Source organism: Galleria mellonella, unplaced genomic scaffold, assembly GCF_026898425.1.
Source record: "Galleria mellonella isolate WM207_F2 unplaced genomic scaffold, CSIRO_AGI_GalMel_v1 utg28, whole genome shotgun sequence".
In the NCBI taxonomy this organism is placed as follows: domain Eukaryota; kingdom Metazoa; phylum Arthropoda; class Insecta; order Lepidoptera; family Pyralidae; genus Galleria; species Galleria mellonella.
In genome coordinates, this window is record NW_026442064.1 from 569,736 (window position 1) to 591,124 (window position 21,389).

The 21,389-nt window shown below is 35.1% G+C and overlaps 2 protein-coding genes across 6 annotated transcripts in view; one reads left to right on the plus strand and one right to left on the minus strand.

Moving 5' to 3' along the window:
• LOC113517842 (SET and MYND domain-containing protein 4) overlaps window positions 1-6,656 on the plus strand; it is a 29,504-nt gene extending 22,848 nt beyond the window's left edge. For all 4 annotated transcript variants that reach the window (XM_031911503.2, XM_031911505.2, XM_026902578.3 and 1 more), the window contains exons 5-13: window positions 560-706; window positions 1,060-1,139; window positions 2,221-2,342; window positions 2,895-3,031; window positions 3,222-3,674; window positions 4,335-4,518; window positions 4,937-5,152; window positions 5,515-5,659; window positions 6,245-6,656. In XM_031911503.2, the coding sequence (XP_031767363.1) occupies window positions 560-706; window positions 1,060-1,139; window positions 2,221-2,342; window positions 2,895-3,031; window positions 3,222-3,674; window positions 4,335-4,518; window positions 4,937-5,152; window positions 5,515-5,659; window positions 6,245-6,481 (1,721 nt within the window). In that variant the 3' untranslated portion in view covers window positions 6,482-6,656. The remainder of the gene's footprint in view (window positions 1-559; window positions 707-1,059; window positions 1,140-2,220; window positions 2,343-2,894; window positions 3,032-3,221; window positions 3,675-4,334; window positions 4,519-4,936; window positions 5,153-5,514; window positions 5,660-6,244) is intronic.
• The window catches only part of LOC113517841 (paramyosin-like), a 31,846-nt gene continuing 17,104 nt past the window's right edge, over window positions 6,648-21,389 (minus strand). Inside the window, exons 13-22 of one of the 2 annotated variants that reach the window (XM_026902577.3) lie at window positions 21,094-21,129; window positions 15,655-15,705; window positions 14,965-15,045; window positions 14,281-14,562; window positions 13,890-14,000; window positions 13,268-13,420; window positions 11,899-12,047; window positions 10,619-10,780; window positions 8,706-8,793; window positions 6,648-7,311 (exon numbers count right to left, since the gene is read on the minus strand). In XM_026902577.3, coding sequence (XP_026758378.2) covers window positions 7,129-7,311; window positions 8,706-8,793; window positions 10,619-10,780; window positions 11,899-12,047; window positions 13,268-13,420; window positions 13,890-14,000; window positions 14,281-14,562; window positions 14,965-15,045; window positions 15,655-15,705; window positions 21,094-21,129 — 1,296 coding nt within the window. In that variant the 3' untranslated portion in view covers window positions 6,648-7,128. The remainder of the gene's footprint in view (window positions 7,312-8,705; window positions 8,794-10,618; window positions 10,781-11,898; window positions 12,048-13,267; window positions 13,421-13,889; window positions 14,001-14,280; window positions 14,563-14,964; window positions 15,046-15,654; window positions 15,706-21,093; window positions 21,130-21,389) is intronic. The other variant, XM_031911509.2, reaches the window with a different exon arrangement.

The window sequence follows — 21,389 nt, forward strand, 5'->3', positions numbered from 1 at the left end:
GTACAAGAAGTGATAACAATTTCTCTCCTATACATTTTATTTTTAGTGTTTTTAACAGCTATCAAGAATCCTTACTTTATCTACAATACATTATTTGAACCTTTTTTTTTTTAATTAAGTATATCTTTCTGTGACTTATAAGATCTTGTACGTATTGAATATAACATTATTGCAGATTTTTTTACCCTTTTATTGTTTGGGGTCAGCGTAACATGATTTTCTCTTCCATTCGTCTCTATTGGCATTTTGCATTCCCATTCTGGCCATATCATCTTTGACAAAGTCCAACCATGTCTTTTTAGGTCTTCTTCCCTTATTGCGTTAATTATACCTAAATGATAAGGATATATCACTTCCAAAATAATAGTACAATAATCCAAATAGATATATTAAAAAGGGTTTTGTGTTTCTTATTATCGTTACAAATTTTAGAGTGATTTTGGCATACGAGTACTATTTGGGATATAACAAGATCTAATCTGAATTTATTACTAGTAGACTGTGCGATTACTAAAACAAGATGTACCAGGATCGTTTATAAAAAACAAATTGTAATCAGGTGCTGGTGAGCCGACCAGGGCGAAGGTGTCCTACGAGCTGGCAGCACGCCTCCTGGCCACTGATAAGGAAGCCAAAGCAAAAGTTGTGAATGACATCGAGACACTCGACTACTCTGTGCAGTCGAAGCATCCTCCTGATAAGCCTGGTATAGTATATTTTCATATCATTTCATTTCAAAGCGACTTCAAGGAATGAAGATTTTTATTTATGATACAACATCGGAATCCATGGAACACTTGATGTGCAACTGTAATTCGTTAGCAAGTATGCGTATGAGTTTACTGGGAACAGCTAATTCAGAGCCAAGGGACTACAGATATCTTAAACCGCGGGATATCGTTAAGGTAACACATAGGATCTATGAAGTGATGATAAAAGACAGGGAGAAGTACAAAAGATACCTATGGGTCGACGTGCAACGGTTTAACTGACCCCATATGCGAAAATAAGATAAGATGATACAATACATAAACGATGCTGAACTCAATTTCTTTTTAGGAATCAAACTCGCTGGCGGTGCTAAACAAAATATGCCAGCTTTGTCTCAACTAGTGAAAATCGTCGAAGAAGAGAATAAGGTAAGAAAATTGAATATACATAAATATAAATAAATATTACTAGATATATTGTGCAGTGCCATTTAGTTTATTTATTTAGCAAAGTTTGTACTATGGTTAGACAACTAATAGGCTTGTATGAATACCTTTCAATCTTTTCAAATAACTTCGAAAATTCTCAATTTAGTGTTGTTTTTTATATCTGTTATCTCATAATTCTATCCATTATAAATCGGTATGCAAAATAATTTTTCTGCATATCTGAAAAGATATACCCATACATAAAACACCCAAAGTAATACAAACAGATGTATTCATAAATTACAAATACTTGTGTTGTGTGTGGATTATGTGTGTGACCATTGGAAGGTGAAGCAATATCTCACCATTGGTATCAGTATGTTTTGTCGCTGCACACTTTTGCCACTTCTAAACTCTTATTTAAAAAGTTCTAATTGTACTTGCAAAGTTAACCAAGTTTAAACAAAGTAGCAGTTTACGATTACAACGAAACAGGGATCATTGTCTTAGGTTCGTCTTTTATCTTTATTTTCCATATTCAATAAATTCAATTTAGTCACCAAAGTTTCCCTGAGTTATTATAAGTTTAAATGCCTCAAATCGTATTGTTTATTCAGTAGATTTGATAAATTTATTACTTTTGTATTAAGTCCCTATTGTATAGCTATCATTGGAGTTACCAATATCTAACAATCAAATCACCATCTTGATTATTTCAACAGTAACTATACTGTACTGAGGCATTGGAAACTATGATATTACTGCATATTCTATATTATTAATCGATATATGTAGATGACTCAGATCGGAATCATTCCTCGATTTTAAAACTAAAACTTAGAATGGCAAACAAACTGACCGTCCACTTGTTGGAAGGTTGCATGAGAAAAAACTGGTGCAAATAATCTTTGGTATAAACTTTAAATGGTAAAATCAGTCAAGTATATTAAAACAACTTTATTGTGAAAGAGTACAAGTTCTTTACTCTAACAACACCAATATATACGCAAGATTGCACCAAGTGCCCTCATCGCGACTACTGACGTACTAGTAGACATGTTCGTTGACAATTTTTTTCCAGGGTCGATTCGCAGTAGCCAGTGACTCAATCAAAACCGGCGATGTTCTATTAGTGGACAGTCCGTATGCATCCTGTTTGCTGTCTGAATGCTACGGTACTCATTGTCTACATTGCTTTAAGAGGTATGTTACTAAAACTAAACTATATCTCTTTGCTGAGGAAGAAAGTGTACTCAAAGACACAACGAGTGTACCTGTAAAAGGCATACCAGTAAGACCAGCAACAATTAGTATCAAGATCAGTCTCCATAAGTGCATATTAGCAGCTATATTGTCATGGCCAGGTGCATTGGTATACGCTTTAAAAACTAATATAATTTTCCTTCTCTTTCTATGAAGCACCAATATGCATATCGTTTCATCTTAGTTTGAAGACAATTATGAACAAACCATATTGGGTATTGTTCATGGCTATGGGTGAAACATTTTAACTTTAACATACCAATCCACTGCTATGACTAGTCTCCTCTGCATGTAATGTTATATTAACACGCTCTAATCAGGTGGCTTTATATGTTAAAAGGTTTTATAAATTATACACAACATTTATAAATAGATTATTTTATATGTAACTTACAAGTGCAATAAAGGTTTCGAATATTCCTTCTCATGCTGTAGTGTATTCTGGCTTGTTAAATTAAATATACATAATATATAGTAAATTTTACATTACAGGCTGGAAGACTGTGAAGATACAGCTCCTGTAGGGTGTCCAAAGTGTTCAGGAGTAGTGTTTTGCAGTATCGAGTGTAGGGATGCCGCTGTTTCCACTTACCATTTGTTTGAGTGCACATTTGTTGATTTCTTTATGGGTAATATTATCAGTCTTTATTCGTACATTGTTGTTCTTACTTATTTGTGACTATATTTGCTTTTTTGTATCTTTGGTTTCTATAATCTTTTCTTTAGAAATACAGAATATGAAAATGATTATAGTATTTTACATACGGTGAATCGTATACATATAGTACATATATATATATTTTATGGTACTGATTTCAGGTTCTGGAATGTCAATTTTAACTCATATAGCTTTAAGAATGGTAACCCAAGCTGGTCTTGAAACTTCCTTATTAATACATTCTAAATATATAACAAATCAAGTAAAAACAGTAGAAGGAGCCGCTTTAAATGACATAGAAGGCGTGTCAAAGAAATCCAAAATCAGAAGTAGGAAAGAAAGGCTGAATAGATCTAAGAAAGGATTGAAGAGTTTTACAGATAGGGTGAAAGATGATGATAACATAGAGGAATTGGAATATAAAATGGAGAGCAACATGAATTTGGAAGAAAAAATGGAGCTAAAAGCTGCAGAAATTTACTCGCTGTGTACGCATTCACAAGAGAGGAAAGGCAATGATTATTTGAAAAGAATGATCATGGCTATGTTCTTAACAGAGTGCCTCAAGAAAGCTGGATTTTTCAAGACATGCGAACCTGAAAATCTAGCAAAAGGTAATCATGGACGATAAAAAAGACACAAAATCTTTATTACATTTTTTTTATATACAACTTAGAATGGCAAACAAGCTGACGGCCCGCCTGATGGAAAGTGCTAACCGTCTCCTATAGACATAAGCAGTACCATGGACATAACAGAGTATACTGTTTTACCCATAATACCCCCATGCGTTGCCATTCCTGAGGACTCAGGTGTTATTCCTCAGTACTCTGTAAATTCACGCCATATCCCACCCTTCAAACCGAAACACAGTCATGCGCACAACTGCTTTACGGTTGAAACACGAATGGAACAAAGGTAGCCAAGCAAACGACTTTTGTATAAAGTCTCCTTCTGGTAAATAAATACATAATATTCCTGATATATAGTAGAAATTCAAATTATTCCTGAGTTTAATGAGCAAACTAAGGAACGGAGCTACGTTATATTTGCTTTCCTATTATATGGTGATGTTAAAATTATATTATATTGTATTTCTGCTGTATATATTGGAATAAATTGAAAATCGTCGAGTGCTAATAATCTATTTTTATGCTTACATGCTGCTCTCAATAGCAGTAAGAGAACTTTGTGTCCTATTATCGTAGTACCAACAGTGTCTATTAAGAATATTATTTTAATGTCTTTAACCAAGTATTCGATGTATATTTCAGCTGAAACATCGATCTGTGAGCTATTAATTCGGAATCTTGAGCTGCTCCAATTCAACGCACATGAAATATACGAAACGCTTCGCGGGGAACACATGTTCAGTGGCTCCAAACCTATCTACATTGCAGTCGCTATTTATCCATCTGGAGCGCTGTTTAACCACGAATGTTATCCTGCTGTTGCCAGGTAAATAATTACTATAATTCTGTTCAATATTTAGCTTTCTTTTAATGATTATCACGCCCCAAATACTGCACATAGAAAGGCATTATCCATTGCTATTATATCTAAGAAAACTGTGGACATTTCTGGACTCACAAATATGTTTGTAACAATTAGAAGCAAGAAGAAGATGAGATGATGACTCTGACCCTCAAGACCCTCTGTCTTGAAGAATTGCTAGTAAAGGGTTTTTAAAAACTAAAATTTGCATCTACTTGTTACTTGGTTTTAATAGGAAAATTTAATCTGATTACGAATGCCACTGAAAATCACCCGAGGCGACTTCACGTAGGTAAATGTGGTCGAATTATTGGAAATCGTTTAACATTCATAATAGTTATTGTAATCATTAATAAACTATTAAATGTGTCACTTTCAACAGATACTTTGATGGGAAAAACATAGTTCTACGGGCTACCAGGCCGCTCGCTCCTGGTGAAATGGTATCGGAAAATTATGGACCCCACTTCCTGATGCGTGGATTGAAAGATCGACAACGATCTCTAAGCTGCCGTTACTGGTTCCGTTGCGAGTGTGAAGCGTGCAAAGAAGACTGGCCTACACTTAAAGAACTCACCGATGCTCCTCCACGTCTTAAGTGAGTATTGGCATAAAAATACAATGAATTATCATTTCAAGTAAAGTGCATCATCCGAAACATTACAGCATCTACCGAAACATTTAGTAATACTACATCTTTATAGTTGACAAAAAATGCATTTAAAAGGTGTTTCTGAGGCTTAATTCTAGGTCCTTTTCTATTTTTATATACATTATGACCTCAATCATTGCGAAAAGGTAACTAATTTAATACTGTATGCTGGATATTTAGTATATTATTTAAGACTTCTGTAATCTTCCCCAAGGAATGATAATACTCTATACCTTATATATATTTCTTTAATTTCAAATAAATTCGATCCTTATTTTCTACCATTCAACTTGTCTTAATAATTTCAGATGCCATAACATAGAATGCACAGGCATGTACCGCCCTTTGCCGGAATTTATACCCGACAAATGTACCAAATGTTCCATCACCATTGATCCGGAATTGGTGAAGATTAAATTGGGCAGTGTCACCAAGTGCTGCGATCAATATAAGGTAATAAACAACAAAATCCTTTGTCTATTGTGCATCTATTAATCATCTGATTTTACATCGTGTGGTCCCGCCATAGAATAGGCCGCCTCTTCCTTTCCAGTGGGTATCGTAAGAGACGACGAAGGGAGAACTTTCTTACCCATCGATTGTTAGTTCTTCGAGCTACGTGACCAGCCCATTGCCACTTTCAGCTTGCTTATCTTTTATATTATCCTTTACAATAATGGACTATAACGTAAACATATAGTAAATTATAATAGAAATAATTATTATTTCTTTATTTATTTTTATTATTTCAGATTATTTTATTATTATTATTTCAGCCATTAACTGTCCACTGCTGGACATAAGCCTTCTCCAGGAAGGGATTTTTTTGCCAGTAATTGCCATGCGTGGCAGACAATTGCAGTTAGGCTTTTACGGATGTTTAAAGAGGGACGCTGCTGCCCATCCCTCGCCCTCGTTTAGACGTCTCTTACGACACCCACGAGAAAGGAAGGGGTGGCTTATTCTATGCCGGGACTACACGACTATTAATGTCATTTAATATTACAATATAGCCATTAACACTACGGTCATTTTTAGGAGGGTGCAACATTGATGGAAAGTGAGCGCCTCGACGACGCCATCGCAGTACTGTGTGACGCTATAGACACGTACCATGATATAGCTCGTCCGCCGCACAAGGATACCCACCTAGCACAGGAGTCGCTGAGGGCCTGCTTCGCGATGAAAGGCAACGTACATGTACAGCGGGGCGATCCTTCGGAATCGAATAACGGACACACCAATAATGGCCAAGATAAAGCTAATACTGCCTAATTTAAATTCGACAATAGGCTTAGAGAGCCTGTAACTTATGAGGAGTATTATTTCTCTGAATATTAATATACTTAATTATCATTATCCATTATAAAAATAAATGATTTAGTTCTAAGAATTGTATGTTGATTTTTTTATTGAATTCAAATTAAAATACTTTTTTTTTATTTTCTAACTGTGTTTATTTCATTGTATATAGTAATTTAGGTAAATACGAAACAAAAAGAAATATAGTATCAAATTCTTGCATTCCATTCAATTTGCTAATTTTAGTAACCACAATAACAAGTTGTAATTAATGATACAAAGATTCCATTGTTGCAAAAACCTTTTACTTTTAACTGGGAAATTAGTAGTGTAAGTAAGTAATTAAGTATTGGGTATCTATTAGGTTAGACAATAAACAATCTAATGATCTTAACAGGATCTCTAGATAAAATAAAGTTCTCTAATATTGGAATAAGGACAATGCAGGGAGCATCTAAAAAATCAATGAAGAGATTTTAGGAAAAAATAAATTTAAATATGTCACTAACATTAATGAGGTTTTACAAATACAAAATCAACTTTCCGACCGTTACAAGAACCAAATATACGTCTGTAATTTGATTTGTTTTTTGATCAGTTTCATATGAGGCATCGTCAATTCAGTCGCCGTCAAAGAAAGTCTTGCAAGCGCATTCCTGTTGGTCAGTACCGTCACCCTCTCCCGTGCTAGATACTGTTCTCCTAAGAGCCTGAACTTGCGTTTGGAGGCCGAGGACCCGCAACTGCGCTTGCTCGAAGTTCTCGTTTAGCCGCTGAATCTGGCATTGCATGCGGCATTGAAGCTGAAAAAATAATAAACGTATCAGAAGATTTGTTTCGGCAACTCTGTCCCATTCGTGTTTCTACCGTGAAGCGGTTGTGTTTGCATGGCTGTGTTTTGATTTGAACAGCTGAGTCCTCAGGAATGGCAACGCATGGGGGGTATCATGGGCGAAACAGTATGTTATGTCCATGGTACTGTTCATGTCTATAGGCGACAGTTGCCACTTTCCATCAGGTGGGTCGTCAGCTTCTTTGCCATTCTAAGTTGCATAAAAAAAAAATTTCTTAGCAACGATTTCATCTCGACCTTAGTATTAATAAGGAGACTAGTAATCGCCCCGTGGTCGAAATTCGACTATAACAATATATTATAATAAATAAATGTATTATGGCCATGTTTAACATTCAGTAAAACTATAGACAAATAACATTAAAGACAGAACAATATAAATCTATTCTCAATTCGACCACAGACTAACAATAAACGAAAGAGTATGCATACACACATATAAGTGTCAAATACATGTTAGTGTGTGTAATATTTTTTTTTTTATAAATTAATTTATTTTTATACATAATTTAGAAAAAAATGGCATTCTGCCCTCCTTCTGGATAAGTATTCGAAACTTCATACTTCTCCATCTTCATATAGATAAAAAATGAGATTAAATTTATTTTGTCTTCCACCAAAGATATTACTACACTGCTACTTTACTCGTATTCTCTATCTAACTTAACTACAATTTAACAAGCATGTTAATGTACTTTAAATTCCTTAAAACTCATAATTATAAATTGAGCATATCTTCAAATGGTAAGTATAATTCTGTTTGCTTTAATAATACTAGCTTAAATGAGGTCAGTTGGCCTATCGTAATAAACTCCACAAAAGTCAAACACAATCTTTTTTAGGAAACACTCTGTGGAGGTTGACCTAAGAAGACATTCTGACCTGAGAGCTAGGGGGGAAAGGGATTGTTAGCAATGGAGTTTGACAGCCCCATTGCTAGCAATATCAGGTCGACATCCACGTGGTTCCCCCTGGAAACCTGGCTACCTTATCTGATTCATCCTCACCTATCATCCTTCACTGGTGCCCCACCGGTGTATACCGATAGCGCGGGTGAGGTTACCGTTCCATTATCACCCATTAAACAAAAAAGACCTGAGAGCTATTCCGTATAATCGAAATCCGAACAAATTTCAAAGTCGATAATTAAACGGTAATTAAATTTTAATATTTTTCTAATATGTCAAAAGTTTTATATACGTCATTTCAACGTAATTAGAGACGGCAAGAATAATCGAATAGATAATCGAATATTCGAATAATCGAGATTCTACTGCACTAAAAACGCTCCCCGCTCTTTAAAAGGGTCTAAATAATCATGTATAAACTAAACTAAAGTCTTACTTCTTCTCGATCCTTCTCTGCTGTTTTAACTTGAGCTCTACTAGCTGCGAGTTGTCTTTCGAGTTCTGCTACAGTTGTTTGCATACATCTGAAATAAAACAAATTACTAAACGAATATCAGATTAGGAATAATCGTTTCATTTTAATCCAATCGAAACGCTGCTAGATGGCACAGATGTCACACGGACACGGATAAAACGGTCCAACTAGCAATCATCAAACGAAGCTTGAATATCTCACGTCGATAGTTCGGTTACCAAACAAATTTTATATTCAAATAAGCACGGGCTCCGGAAGCAATAATTTGAGTCGATCGAATAATCCAAAACGATTAAAGCTCGAGTAACGAGTCATATTGCAACGACGAAACGAAACCGATCTAGCGATGCGCGAATCCGAATGATTTTGTTATTCGAATAATTAGTCATCACCAAATTTTATAATTCGTTAATAAAAAAAAGTAATAATATTATTATTTAAAATATATATTATATTATGATATAATTAATTTACAATGAATTATAATTAATTAATACAAATTCACTTTAATAAATATCAAAGTTGCTACTTTCTTGTCTTGTCCATTAACAAAAAAAGAATATCCCAAACAATCGAGTCGAATCGGCTTCATTCGTACCGACTCGTACTTGAACAACTACTAATGAATGATATCTATTAACGATTAACAGAAACGTACAGTGAAAGAAATTTGTAGTCGAATGAATAAAATTATTAATCGAATGAGTTGAAAGTCGTTTGAGTAAACCGAATGTACTGCTCAATCGAATAATTAGTAGTCGAATTAGTAAAGTCGCGCATCGCTAAACCGAATTAAATCTATATTAATGTAGGAAATAGAACTGTCCGACAATTTCCATTTTTGTCGTGATGATAATTAAGTTATTGGTGTAAAATTTCTATGATAATCGAAAATAACTGTTTGATTTGTTTTAATGAAGCTTTTTTCAAGGAAATTTATTAAATAATTTTTTAATAAATTTCCTTGAAAACAGCTATTTTTTTTTCAAGTAGACAAGGATATTTAGGCAACGGTTAAATAGTCCTTTTCCCAAACTATAAAGATTACAATAAGTAATATATACATAATATATATTTTTAAATATCTTCCTAATAAATAACCCCGCTTGATTGTCTGGTGCTCTTCTAAAATAAGAAACGAAGCTTTCAGCTATAGGCTATATATATATGTATATATATATAATTTCTTTTATATATAAATAAAAAATCTATTCGATATTTATTTTAGGATTTTACGGATTGACAGTTTGAGAAATATAATTTATTTAATTTACTTCATAAACATTATGTATATTTTTTCATTGAATACTAAATCCTCTGTTGATATAGATATAGGTACAAACAGATTTTGTTGTACAAAAAAAGGCCGACTTTCAATCGTGTGATTACCAAATTACTGACTCGAATCTCATGCAATCTATGGGATCAATCTTAAAATATATCCTTTTCAATAAAACAAAACAAATAATGTTTATAAATTACGGAATTCTGAGCTGACAAATAGAATAATACAACCAAACGGAGAACCGCCTCCATGTTTTTAAGTCTTTTAACCGACTTAAACTATTTAGATTTAAATTGTACCGTCTTATGTTAAGTCAAAGGAAGTTTTTAACTTACCACTGAGATACAGGCTTAGCCTAGTTCGGTGGCTAGTAGATGTAACTAGGTGTGAATTGTTATTAAATAAAGAATTATCAAAGAATTAAACTAAAGTGACGTAAAAAACTAAAATAATATTAAATTCTTAAAGATTTTATTACATTTTTAATTATATTTTAAATACTATTATAATTTAAATAATTGCCCAATACTAAAGCAAACGACCACATGCTTGCTTAATCTAAAGAGAATTAAAACATTTCAATACATACTTGCGTATAGTGTCCGTGCGTTCGTTGGCCCGCTGCAAGGCTCTGGCCGCTTCATCCCGGGCGCGGTCCAGTTCACCACCGAGCTGAGCACACTCGTGCATCTTCTCCTGCAGCCGCTTCTCGTTTGCCAGCACCGATTCCTCCATACGGATCACGTTAGATCTAAAATGGGGTACATCGATCATATAGTATCTGTACATTGAATGTCATAGTATTTAATTAGGTCGTTAAACTACTAAGCTCGAGTTGCTGCTACAAACAAACAATCTTACTTTCACATTTATGATTATCAGCCCTTAATTACCCCTTACTTTTGTCAGTAGTTGCCAGACTTGGCAGGTAGATTGGCAATTATAGTTAGGCTTTAGAGATGTTTTAAGAGAGACGCTGCCGCCCATTTCTCGCTCTCGCTTAGTCGCCTCTTACGACACCCGCGGAAAAGAAAAGACTCTTTTGTTGTGGCTGCAATTAGATTATGGAACACACTTCCTCATGAAATTAGAAATAGCCCAAGCATTGAGATTTTCAAATCACGTCTGAAGAATTATTACCTCTCACAATGCTGATGTACGTACTTATTACATTTGTGTATTATATATAATATATATCTATCTATTTATATGTATTTACTTATATATATTTTTATTTATTTATTTATACCTATCGGTCTTTTCAATTGTAAGGACATTTTATTTATTTATTTTTTACTATAACATTTAAGTCGATTGGTACACATGTATGTCAGTTTTCTCATATTTGGTTTGCTGGAAGAAATCTCTATTGGAGATAAGCTCGCATTTGTGCACCATTGTGTTTGTTTTTACATTCCAATAACCTTTTGTGTACAATAAAGAATAAAGAAAGAAAGAAAGAAAGAAAGGCGGTGACATATTCTATGCCGGGACCATGTAGGGTTTTTATTGGTTTACAAGATTATTACAAGCAGTTTAGAAATGAATTTTGATATAACCCGATATTCTATATTATAAGTGAATGTACAATATAAATAAATAAATTTGGTTATAAATTTTACATCTGAAAATGTTTACTATTACGTGAATATTATGGCAATAGGACCACTATTGTAGTTACTTTTACTACAATAATATCTTAATTATTATCCTCATTAGACAAATCAACATCATCATCATCATTCCATTCACTGCTGGACATAGGTCTCCCCCAAAATCAACATAATATAAAATAACTCAACATTTTTTAGAAAAAGTTGGGTGATTGTACCTAGTTTGTAGCTTATATATATTTATAAATGTACTCACTTGAGCCTCTCTATCTCATTCTTGAGTGTCATGTTCGCTTCTGTCAACTGAGAGACCCTCTGCTGTAGGAGTGCTATTTGTTTCTCATCGCCAGTTCTCTCTGGAGGCTTCTCTGGAGGTTTCATACTATTATGAAGTAGCACATGCACCTAAATATGAAGATAATAATGATAGAAAACAAATAGTGTTACCACAACTGAATTAGAGGCAGATTAATAATATATCCGTAATTAATGATATTAATAAAAAACTCGAACCTCTTTTTATACAAGAAATATGTAGAAAAGATGAATTGGTAGACGTGTTGAACCGAAACAAACTTTTTGAAAAAACTGTTATAGGCAAATAACCAATTTATGATTCCATTGAAAATAGATTATATTCATCTAGCTTCAGCCTTCAGCCTGCACTGGTGAGCGTTTATAGATCACATTAGGAATTTCCATAAGGATCGATAGGCGCTGATACAAATTGGAAACAATATTGTAAATTTTGGGGACCAATTCAGGAAACGACTTTTTGATTAGTAAAACATTAAACTAAGTGAGATTGTGGCTAAATACAAATATATAAGTAGAGTATGTGATAACTTTAAAATAAATATACAAACAAAACGTCCTATATTAACCAAAATATGGTAATATGAAAGTTATTTTACAGCCTACAGCCTAAACAGTCGTGTACAAGGCTGTTTCAGAAATAATTTCTCCCACGAACACTCAGGTTATGGAATGAGCTCCCTGCCGAGGTTTTTTTTTACAACACAGGTGGAAAATGAGCATGCGGCTCACCTGGTGGTAAGTGACTACCGCCGCCCATGATCACCCACAACACTAACGGCATTGCAGATGTACTGCCGGCTTTTTAAAAAGGAATATGCTCTTTTCTTGAAAGTTATGTTGTCGTATCGGTTCGAAAATACTGCTGCTGGAAGTTGATTCCAAAGAGTGGTTTCTCAAGAGACTACAGTATGGGGTTCTTCAAAAGACGGATAAAGAGGTTTCTTGAGGGTCGGCAACGTGAGCGTAATAACCCTGGTATTGCAGGCGTTCATAGGCTAGGGTAACAGCCTACCATCAGATGGTTGCAGATGTACTGCCGGCTTTTTAAAAAGGAATATGCTCTTTTCTTGAAAGTTATGTTGTCGTATCGGTTCGAAAATACTGCTGCTGGAAGTTGATTCCAAAGAGTGGTTTCTCAAGAGACTACAGTATGGGGTTCTTCAAAAGACGGATAAAGAGGTTTCTTGAGGGTCGGCAACGTGAGCGTAATAACCCTGGTATTGCAGGCGTTCATAGGCTAGGGTAACAGCCTACCATCAGATGGGCCGTATACTTGTTTGCCACCTTAATAATATAAAAAAAGTTACCTTCTCCCTCGCACAGTTCAATTCTCTAGCTAACTGTTCAGCATTGTGTTCAGCAATAGCCTGAGACTGCTGGGCATCTTTTAGCCTCATTTGTGTTGCTTTAAGAAGATCAGGAATCGGCGCCAACTCTTGAAGCTTCTCTTGAAACTTTAACTGTCAAAGGGATTTAATTTCATTATCAAGGATTCAATTTACATGCAAGTTACAAGTGAAATGGTGCTTGTTATAGAAACTGATCTATTCAAGAATACTGCAATTGATTATAAAGTTTTTAATAATATGGACATTGTATTCCTTTACATATTTTTCTCATCTGTAATTGTCTTCCAAACTAGACGGTAAATTCATAAAAAATAATATTCAGAAATGTATATAATGAAGTAAAAATTGTTACATAAACAAAAAAAATATTTTATTATTTTTACTCGTACAAAAATTAGTCCATTACGCTAAGATTGTCTTGAAAAGATTGCTCTCAGCAACAAGACCGCCTTACTGTACTTATACAATTGTATCGTTATATTTATTGTCTTGTTTATTTTCTATATCATATAATGCAAAATTAAATATACTCATTCATTCATTCATTCAAAAAACTAATTTGTCTTGCAAATTGACTTACCTTGATTCTTTGTATTTCCAGATTTATTTGTTCACTGATTCTCGTGTTGTCCATGTCCATCATGTCCATTTGACGACGTTGCTCTTCCACTAGTTGTTGTGCTTGCATATACTACAATATACAAGTTTTATTAAAGCATTAAATTATTTATGTTGTGTGTAACATCTATAATTCCCAATGTAAAATGACGTCAGGCAGGCGGTCGATCGTAAAACCAAACGCCAAAATCTTGACTAATATATATTAGACCGACCCCGAATAATTGAGATAAGGGCAGGAAAACGATGATTATAAGATTTATCATTTTAAAGTACACACTTTAATGTAAAAGAAGATTTATTATACAAATTTAATTATCTATCTTACTAATTCGTACACATAGTTAACTTACCTTAACTCTGTAGTCCTGCAGCTGATCGTTCTGTTCTTTCATCAAAGTCCTCAACTCTTCGATTTCCTCTCTCGCCTCCCTATAGCACTGCTTTAATGTCCTCACATTGACCTCTTGTTCAAATGCCTGTTCTTTAGTACCCATTAACATATTCGTTTGTGTCGTCAAACCTTCGAATTTCATTTCTAGTTCCCTCAACTTGTTTTGAACCTCGCGGTGTTGGCAGCGTTCCTTCTCTAATTCTTCTTTCTTTTTCATTAACTCGGTCCGAAGCATTGCGCACTGTATTAAGAATTGCTTTCCAATTTGTTTTTTTAAATCTTACAACTTAATTTCTAATATTAAGTTCTTCTTAATCTTAGTTGCTCTGGCGATCCAGACCAACTTCGTACGTATTGATATAATTTTAGAGAATCATATGCTGCACAGCCTGTGCTGATAATGTTGCTTTTTTAGAACTTTTTTTAATCGCGTGAGTAGTTCTTGAATTTATCCATTAAAAAAAAAGAAACAAATATTTCCTTTTTGTACTATTATTATATTCTTACGCACAACGACCCAAATGGGAGGCTAAGCGCGGAAAAGAAAGCCCAATTCACAATATTATCATAGAAGTCTCATCATCAGAAGTTTTAGTTACATAAAGTTTGTACAATGAAAAATCTATTAAAATCAACGTCTTACCTCAGTAACTTTGGTTTTAAAGTTCTCTTCTGTCTGTTTTAACTGAATCGTTAACTTTTGCACTTCTTTTTCTGCTGGTGTCTACAAAAAAACTCACATTATTTTCAGCTTTCATTCAAGTTACTTAGTTACTTAAACAGTTTTAATATAAAATATTAAGAAAATGTACTTTTTATTGCAACTCCAGAAAGCAGGAAATCGGGGCTAATTAATAATAATTGCCGGGCCCCTGAAAGCCTTTTAATTATTTTTATTCTTTATTTTCTGCTATTTAATCTTCTTTATATGTAAAAAGCATCTATAATTTTTTATATTTTATTTTTTGGTTACAAAAAACTGCCATCTTTTTGTCGCACCATAAATTTATATTATCTAATTTTATTTTATCTAATTAAACACAATTACTTGAGCCAGAGTTGTTAAATTTGCATTTTCACCATTTTTAACAAAACCGGAAAGGATTTAACACCTAAACTGCAAAAAGCGCAAGACGACCATATCAAATCTCAATTTTTCATCCAAATCTATGGAGGTTCAACGAAATCGGAGGTTGTAGCTGATTTGTGCCTTAATTGTATGAACTATTTAGTGAAGGCACTTCCTTTCTACGGAGCCAAATTCTATTTCTTTTTTTATTAGTTGATTTTGTTTGAAAAAAATTAAATTAGAGAAAATAAACAAAATGATTACCGGAGGCGCATTGGGATTGCACGGCGCCGGGCATGGTGGACAGACACCGCACTGAAATTTAATAATTAAATTTATCATATTAGATCAAAGAACAGAGACGTCATTACTTATCACTTGCATCACATTTCATGTTCAATATTTCGAGTAAATATCTTGACGGCCTGATCATATCGGGCTGACGGCCCACCTGATGGAAAGTGGTAACCGTCGCCTATAGACATGAGCAGTACCATGGACATAGCAGAGTATACTGTTTCGCCCATGATACCTCCCATGCGTTGCCATTCCTGAGGACTCAGGTGTTATTCCTCCGTACCCAGTAAATTCACGCCATATGACCCACTCTTCAAACCGAAACACAGCCATGCAAACACAACTGCTTTACGGTTGAAACACGAATGGGACAGAGGTACACAAGCAATCGACTTTAATACAAAGGCTCCCTCTGCCTTTTCATCTTCGCCGATCATCCCTCACTGGTGCCCCGCCAGTGTATACAGATAGCACAGGCGGGGTCACCATTCCATTATCATCCATTAAAAAATCTATGGGGGAGGTTCCGGCTTGTCACATCAGCCGTTACCAGCTGTGAACAGATGTGACAATCATGATTTCTATCACTGTGTACTTTGTCAATATAATAAATTCACAGCTTCAAGTTTAACCATTCGTACAAGTTTGCTAACCATGAAGTTATTCATGTACCAATGAGTAAATTAGTTGTTTACGGTTGCAAAATACCAACATTGTTAGCTTCTCAGAAGAGAGATAATGTTTAGAGTGCGGTGTAACGTATCTGTTCGGATGTGAGAACACAGAAGCTATCGACTCACTTAACTATGCTTGGATAAGTCATATCATATTATGCGACATGTGTGGCATTATATTGAACTGGCTTTTACCCGCGACTTAAGAATCTTAAGAATATCTTTATTTCCTTTGACAAAATTAGCCTATGGTAGATACAATATAGCTATGACCCCACACTAGGCAAAGCCTGTCTCGTGGAAGTCAAAGCAAGTAATTTTACAGTTATGGTGCGGCGAACTGGGTTAATCTAATTATATAATGTTTCATGTGAGTTTGGGTACGCGAGTGTGTTTTTCTATCTCTCTCTCTCTCTCCGCGCGCGCGCGCGCGCGTGTGCGTGTGTGTGTGTGTGTGCGCGTGTGTGTGTGTGTGTGTGCGTGTGTGCGTGTGTGCGTGTGTGCATGTGTGTGTGTGTGCGTGTATAAGCATGTGCATATGTATATAGATGAAGGTAGTGAATATACAGTTCCGTCCCATATATCAAAGTGCGTTTTTTTTCTGTATCTTCGTATGACTTCGTCTGTATGACTGGAATATGTTGACTTACTCACTCGTAAAAAGTAACCTATGTCCTTTTCCATTCCATATGGTCTACGTACCAAGTACGTATCATGTCGATTGGTTGAATTACTAAGGTGCTGCAGAACATACTCCTTCCATACAGGGGAAATTTTGCCAGTAGTTGCTACACTTGGCAGATGGATTAGCAACCGCAGTTAGGCTTTTAGACATGTTTTAAGAGAGACGCTGCTGGCCATCCCTCTACCATTAAGTACTTTTAGTACTCTTACGACACCAACTAGAAAGGGAGGGGTGGCCTATTCTATGGCGGGACTACACAACTATATATAGAAGTAAAAAAAATTAGGTTAATAATATTACAATAGGGATTGTAAGTATATTAGCTGTATTTCGCGGCATCACTCGTTTTATTGCACTTGAACAAAAGATACAGCGATTAGTTTAACAACTTATTAGCAACTGTAGCTTTATCTCTAAAAGAGATCTCTTCAAGCCAATCCAAAACACTTAGAAAATAATTATTCGTTTATTTACAAATTTATTAAACTCTGTTGAAACAGACTTTCAGTTACCAGGGGCTATATTAAAAACCTGCTCTCAGCAACAACGTACGTTGAACAAACAAAAGGGCTAGTTGCGTATGGCAGGCTGTCTGTAAACGATGCCGTATAAATTGCACTCTTTGTGCCCTTATTATAATATACTCGTATCTCATCGTAACATGGAGAAATGGGATAGCTCACACAATGGGCATCGGATTACATGCTGTACCTATTAGCCGCCCTTAACAATATCCCCACCTACCGCCTCCCGTGAGCAATAACCACTTTATTACGTATACTTGTCAGGAAATGAGATAACAGATTATACCTACTCATGTTTTGGATGGAGCAAAAAATGAATAATAGATTACCAACATGAGACGCCATGGCGTTGAAAAAAAGGTAGTACAATTTTTACATTGTACTCACTGGCTGAAGAAAATATTCATTGAAGTAATAGATAGATGATTTATTTATATCTATTCAAAGCGTACAAATAAGAACAAACACAGTGGCGTGAATTTACTGGGTACAGAGGAATAACACCTGAGTCCTCAGGAATGGCAACGCATGGGGGTTATCATGGGCGAAACAGTATACTCTGTTATGTCCATGGTACTGCTCATGTCTATAGGCGACGGTTACCACTTTCCATCAGGTGGGCCGTCAGCTTGTTTGCCATTCTAAGTTGTATAAAATAAAACAGATGAGAATGCACAAAAGAAAGAGACAAAAAACACAAAATGAAAGACAATACATGAAAAAAGTAACATACATTCTTTCGTGTGTGTACCATAGTAACACAAGTGTTTCACGAAAAAAAATCTACTTTAATTATGGAAAAACCAGTTGATTTATAAATTAAAGTACTGTACCGATTTCGATAATATTTCTATGGAACTAATCTATAAATATATCCTTTCAGCCGTGTGGTCTCTGCATAGAATAGGCCGTTCCTTTCCCGTGAGTGTCGTAAGAGACGACTAAGGGAGAGCGAGAGATAGGCAGCAACGTCCCTCTTAAAACATCTCTAAGCCTAACTGCGGTTACCAAACCTGCCAAACCTGGCAACTACTGGCAAAACCCCCCTTGGGAGAAGCTTATGTCCAGCAATTGACATTTAAAAGCTTATACTGTGATAATGATTACATTACACCTTTTCTCCCTTTTAAAATTTAAGTAATTATCTGGCGTGATCGAAAGATACCTTATAACTAAAGTATATTGGGGGGAAAGGGATTGTTAGTAATGGAGGCTGAGAATTCCATTGCTAACAATACACCCAACCAGGTCGACCTCCTCGCGGTTCCCCCTGGAAACTATCATGGTTAATTCCTGATGAATTCATCATGATGGGCTAACTGGCCCGTTTTCATTCTCATCTATCACCCTTCACTGGTGCTCCGCCAGCGTATCCCGTTAGCGCAGGCGGGGTTACCATACCATTATCACTCATCGAAAAAAAAAATACTAAAGTATATTTAAATAAAAAAACAACTAAATATGTAATTAATTAACGGAGATTCTGAACCCATCTTAATACGTAACCGGGCGTGTTCGTTTACGATTTAAATTTAAACAACATTTGGCTATGAAATGTCGAATGGATGGTGGACGGTGGTGGTGGGCGGTCGGGTGGCATTCGGCGAATTCAATACGCAAACCGTTCCCTTACGTTGGAGTTCGTTTGACAAATCAATTGCATTACGGACAAATGAATGAGATTTATTAATCAACAATCAATGTTTTTTTTAACAGATTCCAAACAGGTTTACCAGAGAGGGACTTTGTACAAAAGTCGTTTGCTCGGGTTCCTCTGTCACATTCGTGTTTCAACCGTGAAGCAGTTGTGTTTGCATGGCTGTGTTTCGGTTTGAAGGGTGGAATATGACGTGAATTTACAGGGTACAGAGGAATAACATCTGAGTCCTCAGGATGGCAACGCATGGGGGGTATCATGGGCGAAACAGTATACTCTGTTATGTCCATGGTACTGCTCATGTCTATAGGCGACGGTTATCGCTTTCCATCAGATAGACCGTCAGCTTGTTTGCCATTCTAAGTTGTATAAAAAAAAAACAGGTTTATTATTTTTTTTATTTAACTTTATTTTTTTATGTCATTATTATCATCATGTCAGCCGTTTAGAGTTTTTAGTTTAGAGAGACGCTGCTGCCCATCCCTCGCCGTCCCTTAGTCGCTTCTTACGACACCCATAGGAGAAGAAAGGGGTTACTTTTGTTTATCTATCTATACTTGTAATAAATCTGTAGAGAGGTCAATTCTATACATGAAATATATTTACGAAATAACTATCAGGGGGTGATTAGTGATCGATACTGATGCCAAAAATGCAATCAGTAATTCTTTTTCTGTCTGTGTGTATGTTCGTTATATAAACAAAAACTACTCGACGGATTTTAACGAAACTTGGTACAATTATTCTTCATACTCCTGGGCAGGTTATAGTATATACCTATAATATGTAAATAAATATAACTTTATATCTAACTCTGGTCCTGCTTAGGGTTAAGGAAAAAAGACAAATTATTAGAACTATTGAGGACAGAAGGGGAAAAATGTTGGGACACTTGATACGACACGACGAACTTATGAACATTATAATAGAAGGTAAGATAGAAGGAAGGAGGGGGAGAGGGACACCGAGACATCAGGCAGATCAAGGAAGGAGTTGGTGTCGTGTCGTATCAAGAGGTGAAGAGACTCGCTGAAAATCGTAGTGAGTGGCAAGAGCTCCACCGACAAGAGCGCAGCGCTTAAATAGATAGATAGATCTAACTCTCAACCATCGAAAGGTGAGAATGTTATGAGGAAAAAACAACAAGAAAGTATATATTTATTCGACCACCAACATCATACCAAATAACCGCATCACCGCTCCCAGTGTAAGTGGAAAAACGGGCGCTGACAGCAACTTTGTCTTATACTGTTTAAGGATAAACAAGTCGGGTAATAAACATGAATAATTGACTATCTTTTTCCTGCGGCTTTGTGCGCATGGACTTTGGGAGTAGCTAAATATATTTTTCTTTATACACACACCACGTATCGTGTCTGATTAACTCATACAACATTCATAAAAGGTACATAAAGTTACACACAGTTATAACAATAATACCAAACAAAAAAAAGAAATATAAAAAAGACATTGTTTCCACTTCTCTTATATTTTTTCCTCAAGTATTTTCTATATAAAGAACGTAATAAGAAAATATAATATTTAAGTAAACTTAAATTGTCACTACGAATAGGCAATAGAATAATAAAAAAAATAACTATTTAAAAATGCTTCAATCTAGTCAGATTTAAATGTTTTTATTCAAATAAAGTTATACTGATTCCAGTATGGTTAATATTTTTATTCAAAAATATTTCTTTTTTTCAATAATAAAAAAATACATATTGTCAGTAAATTAAAATATATATATATATATGATATAAAAAAGTTGGACATTATTCATAAACTCGTCTCATCTTTAATGGGTTTTCTTGCTTTTGACATTGTTTATTTAATTACCAAAGATTATGCCATGGATTTACTTACAGCTCTGCTCATCGGAGGCACCGGAGGACCGCCAGCCTAGAAAAGAGTTAACATTTTATAAGAATACATCTTATAACACCAAAAAAAAACCTCAACTTTTACGACAAAGTTATTATTTCAAGTATAAGCACTCTCGGCTTTACTTTCGACAAATTATACTCATAGATTATGTTCCTAAAATAGCTTATAGAATGAAATCAAAGGGATTTTGCCAGTAGTTGCCACGCTTGGCAGACTGATTGGCAACCGAAGTCAGGCTTTAGAGATGTTTAAAAGGTACGCTACTGCCCATCCCT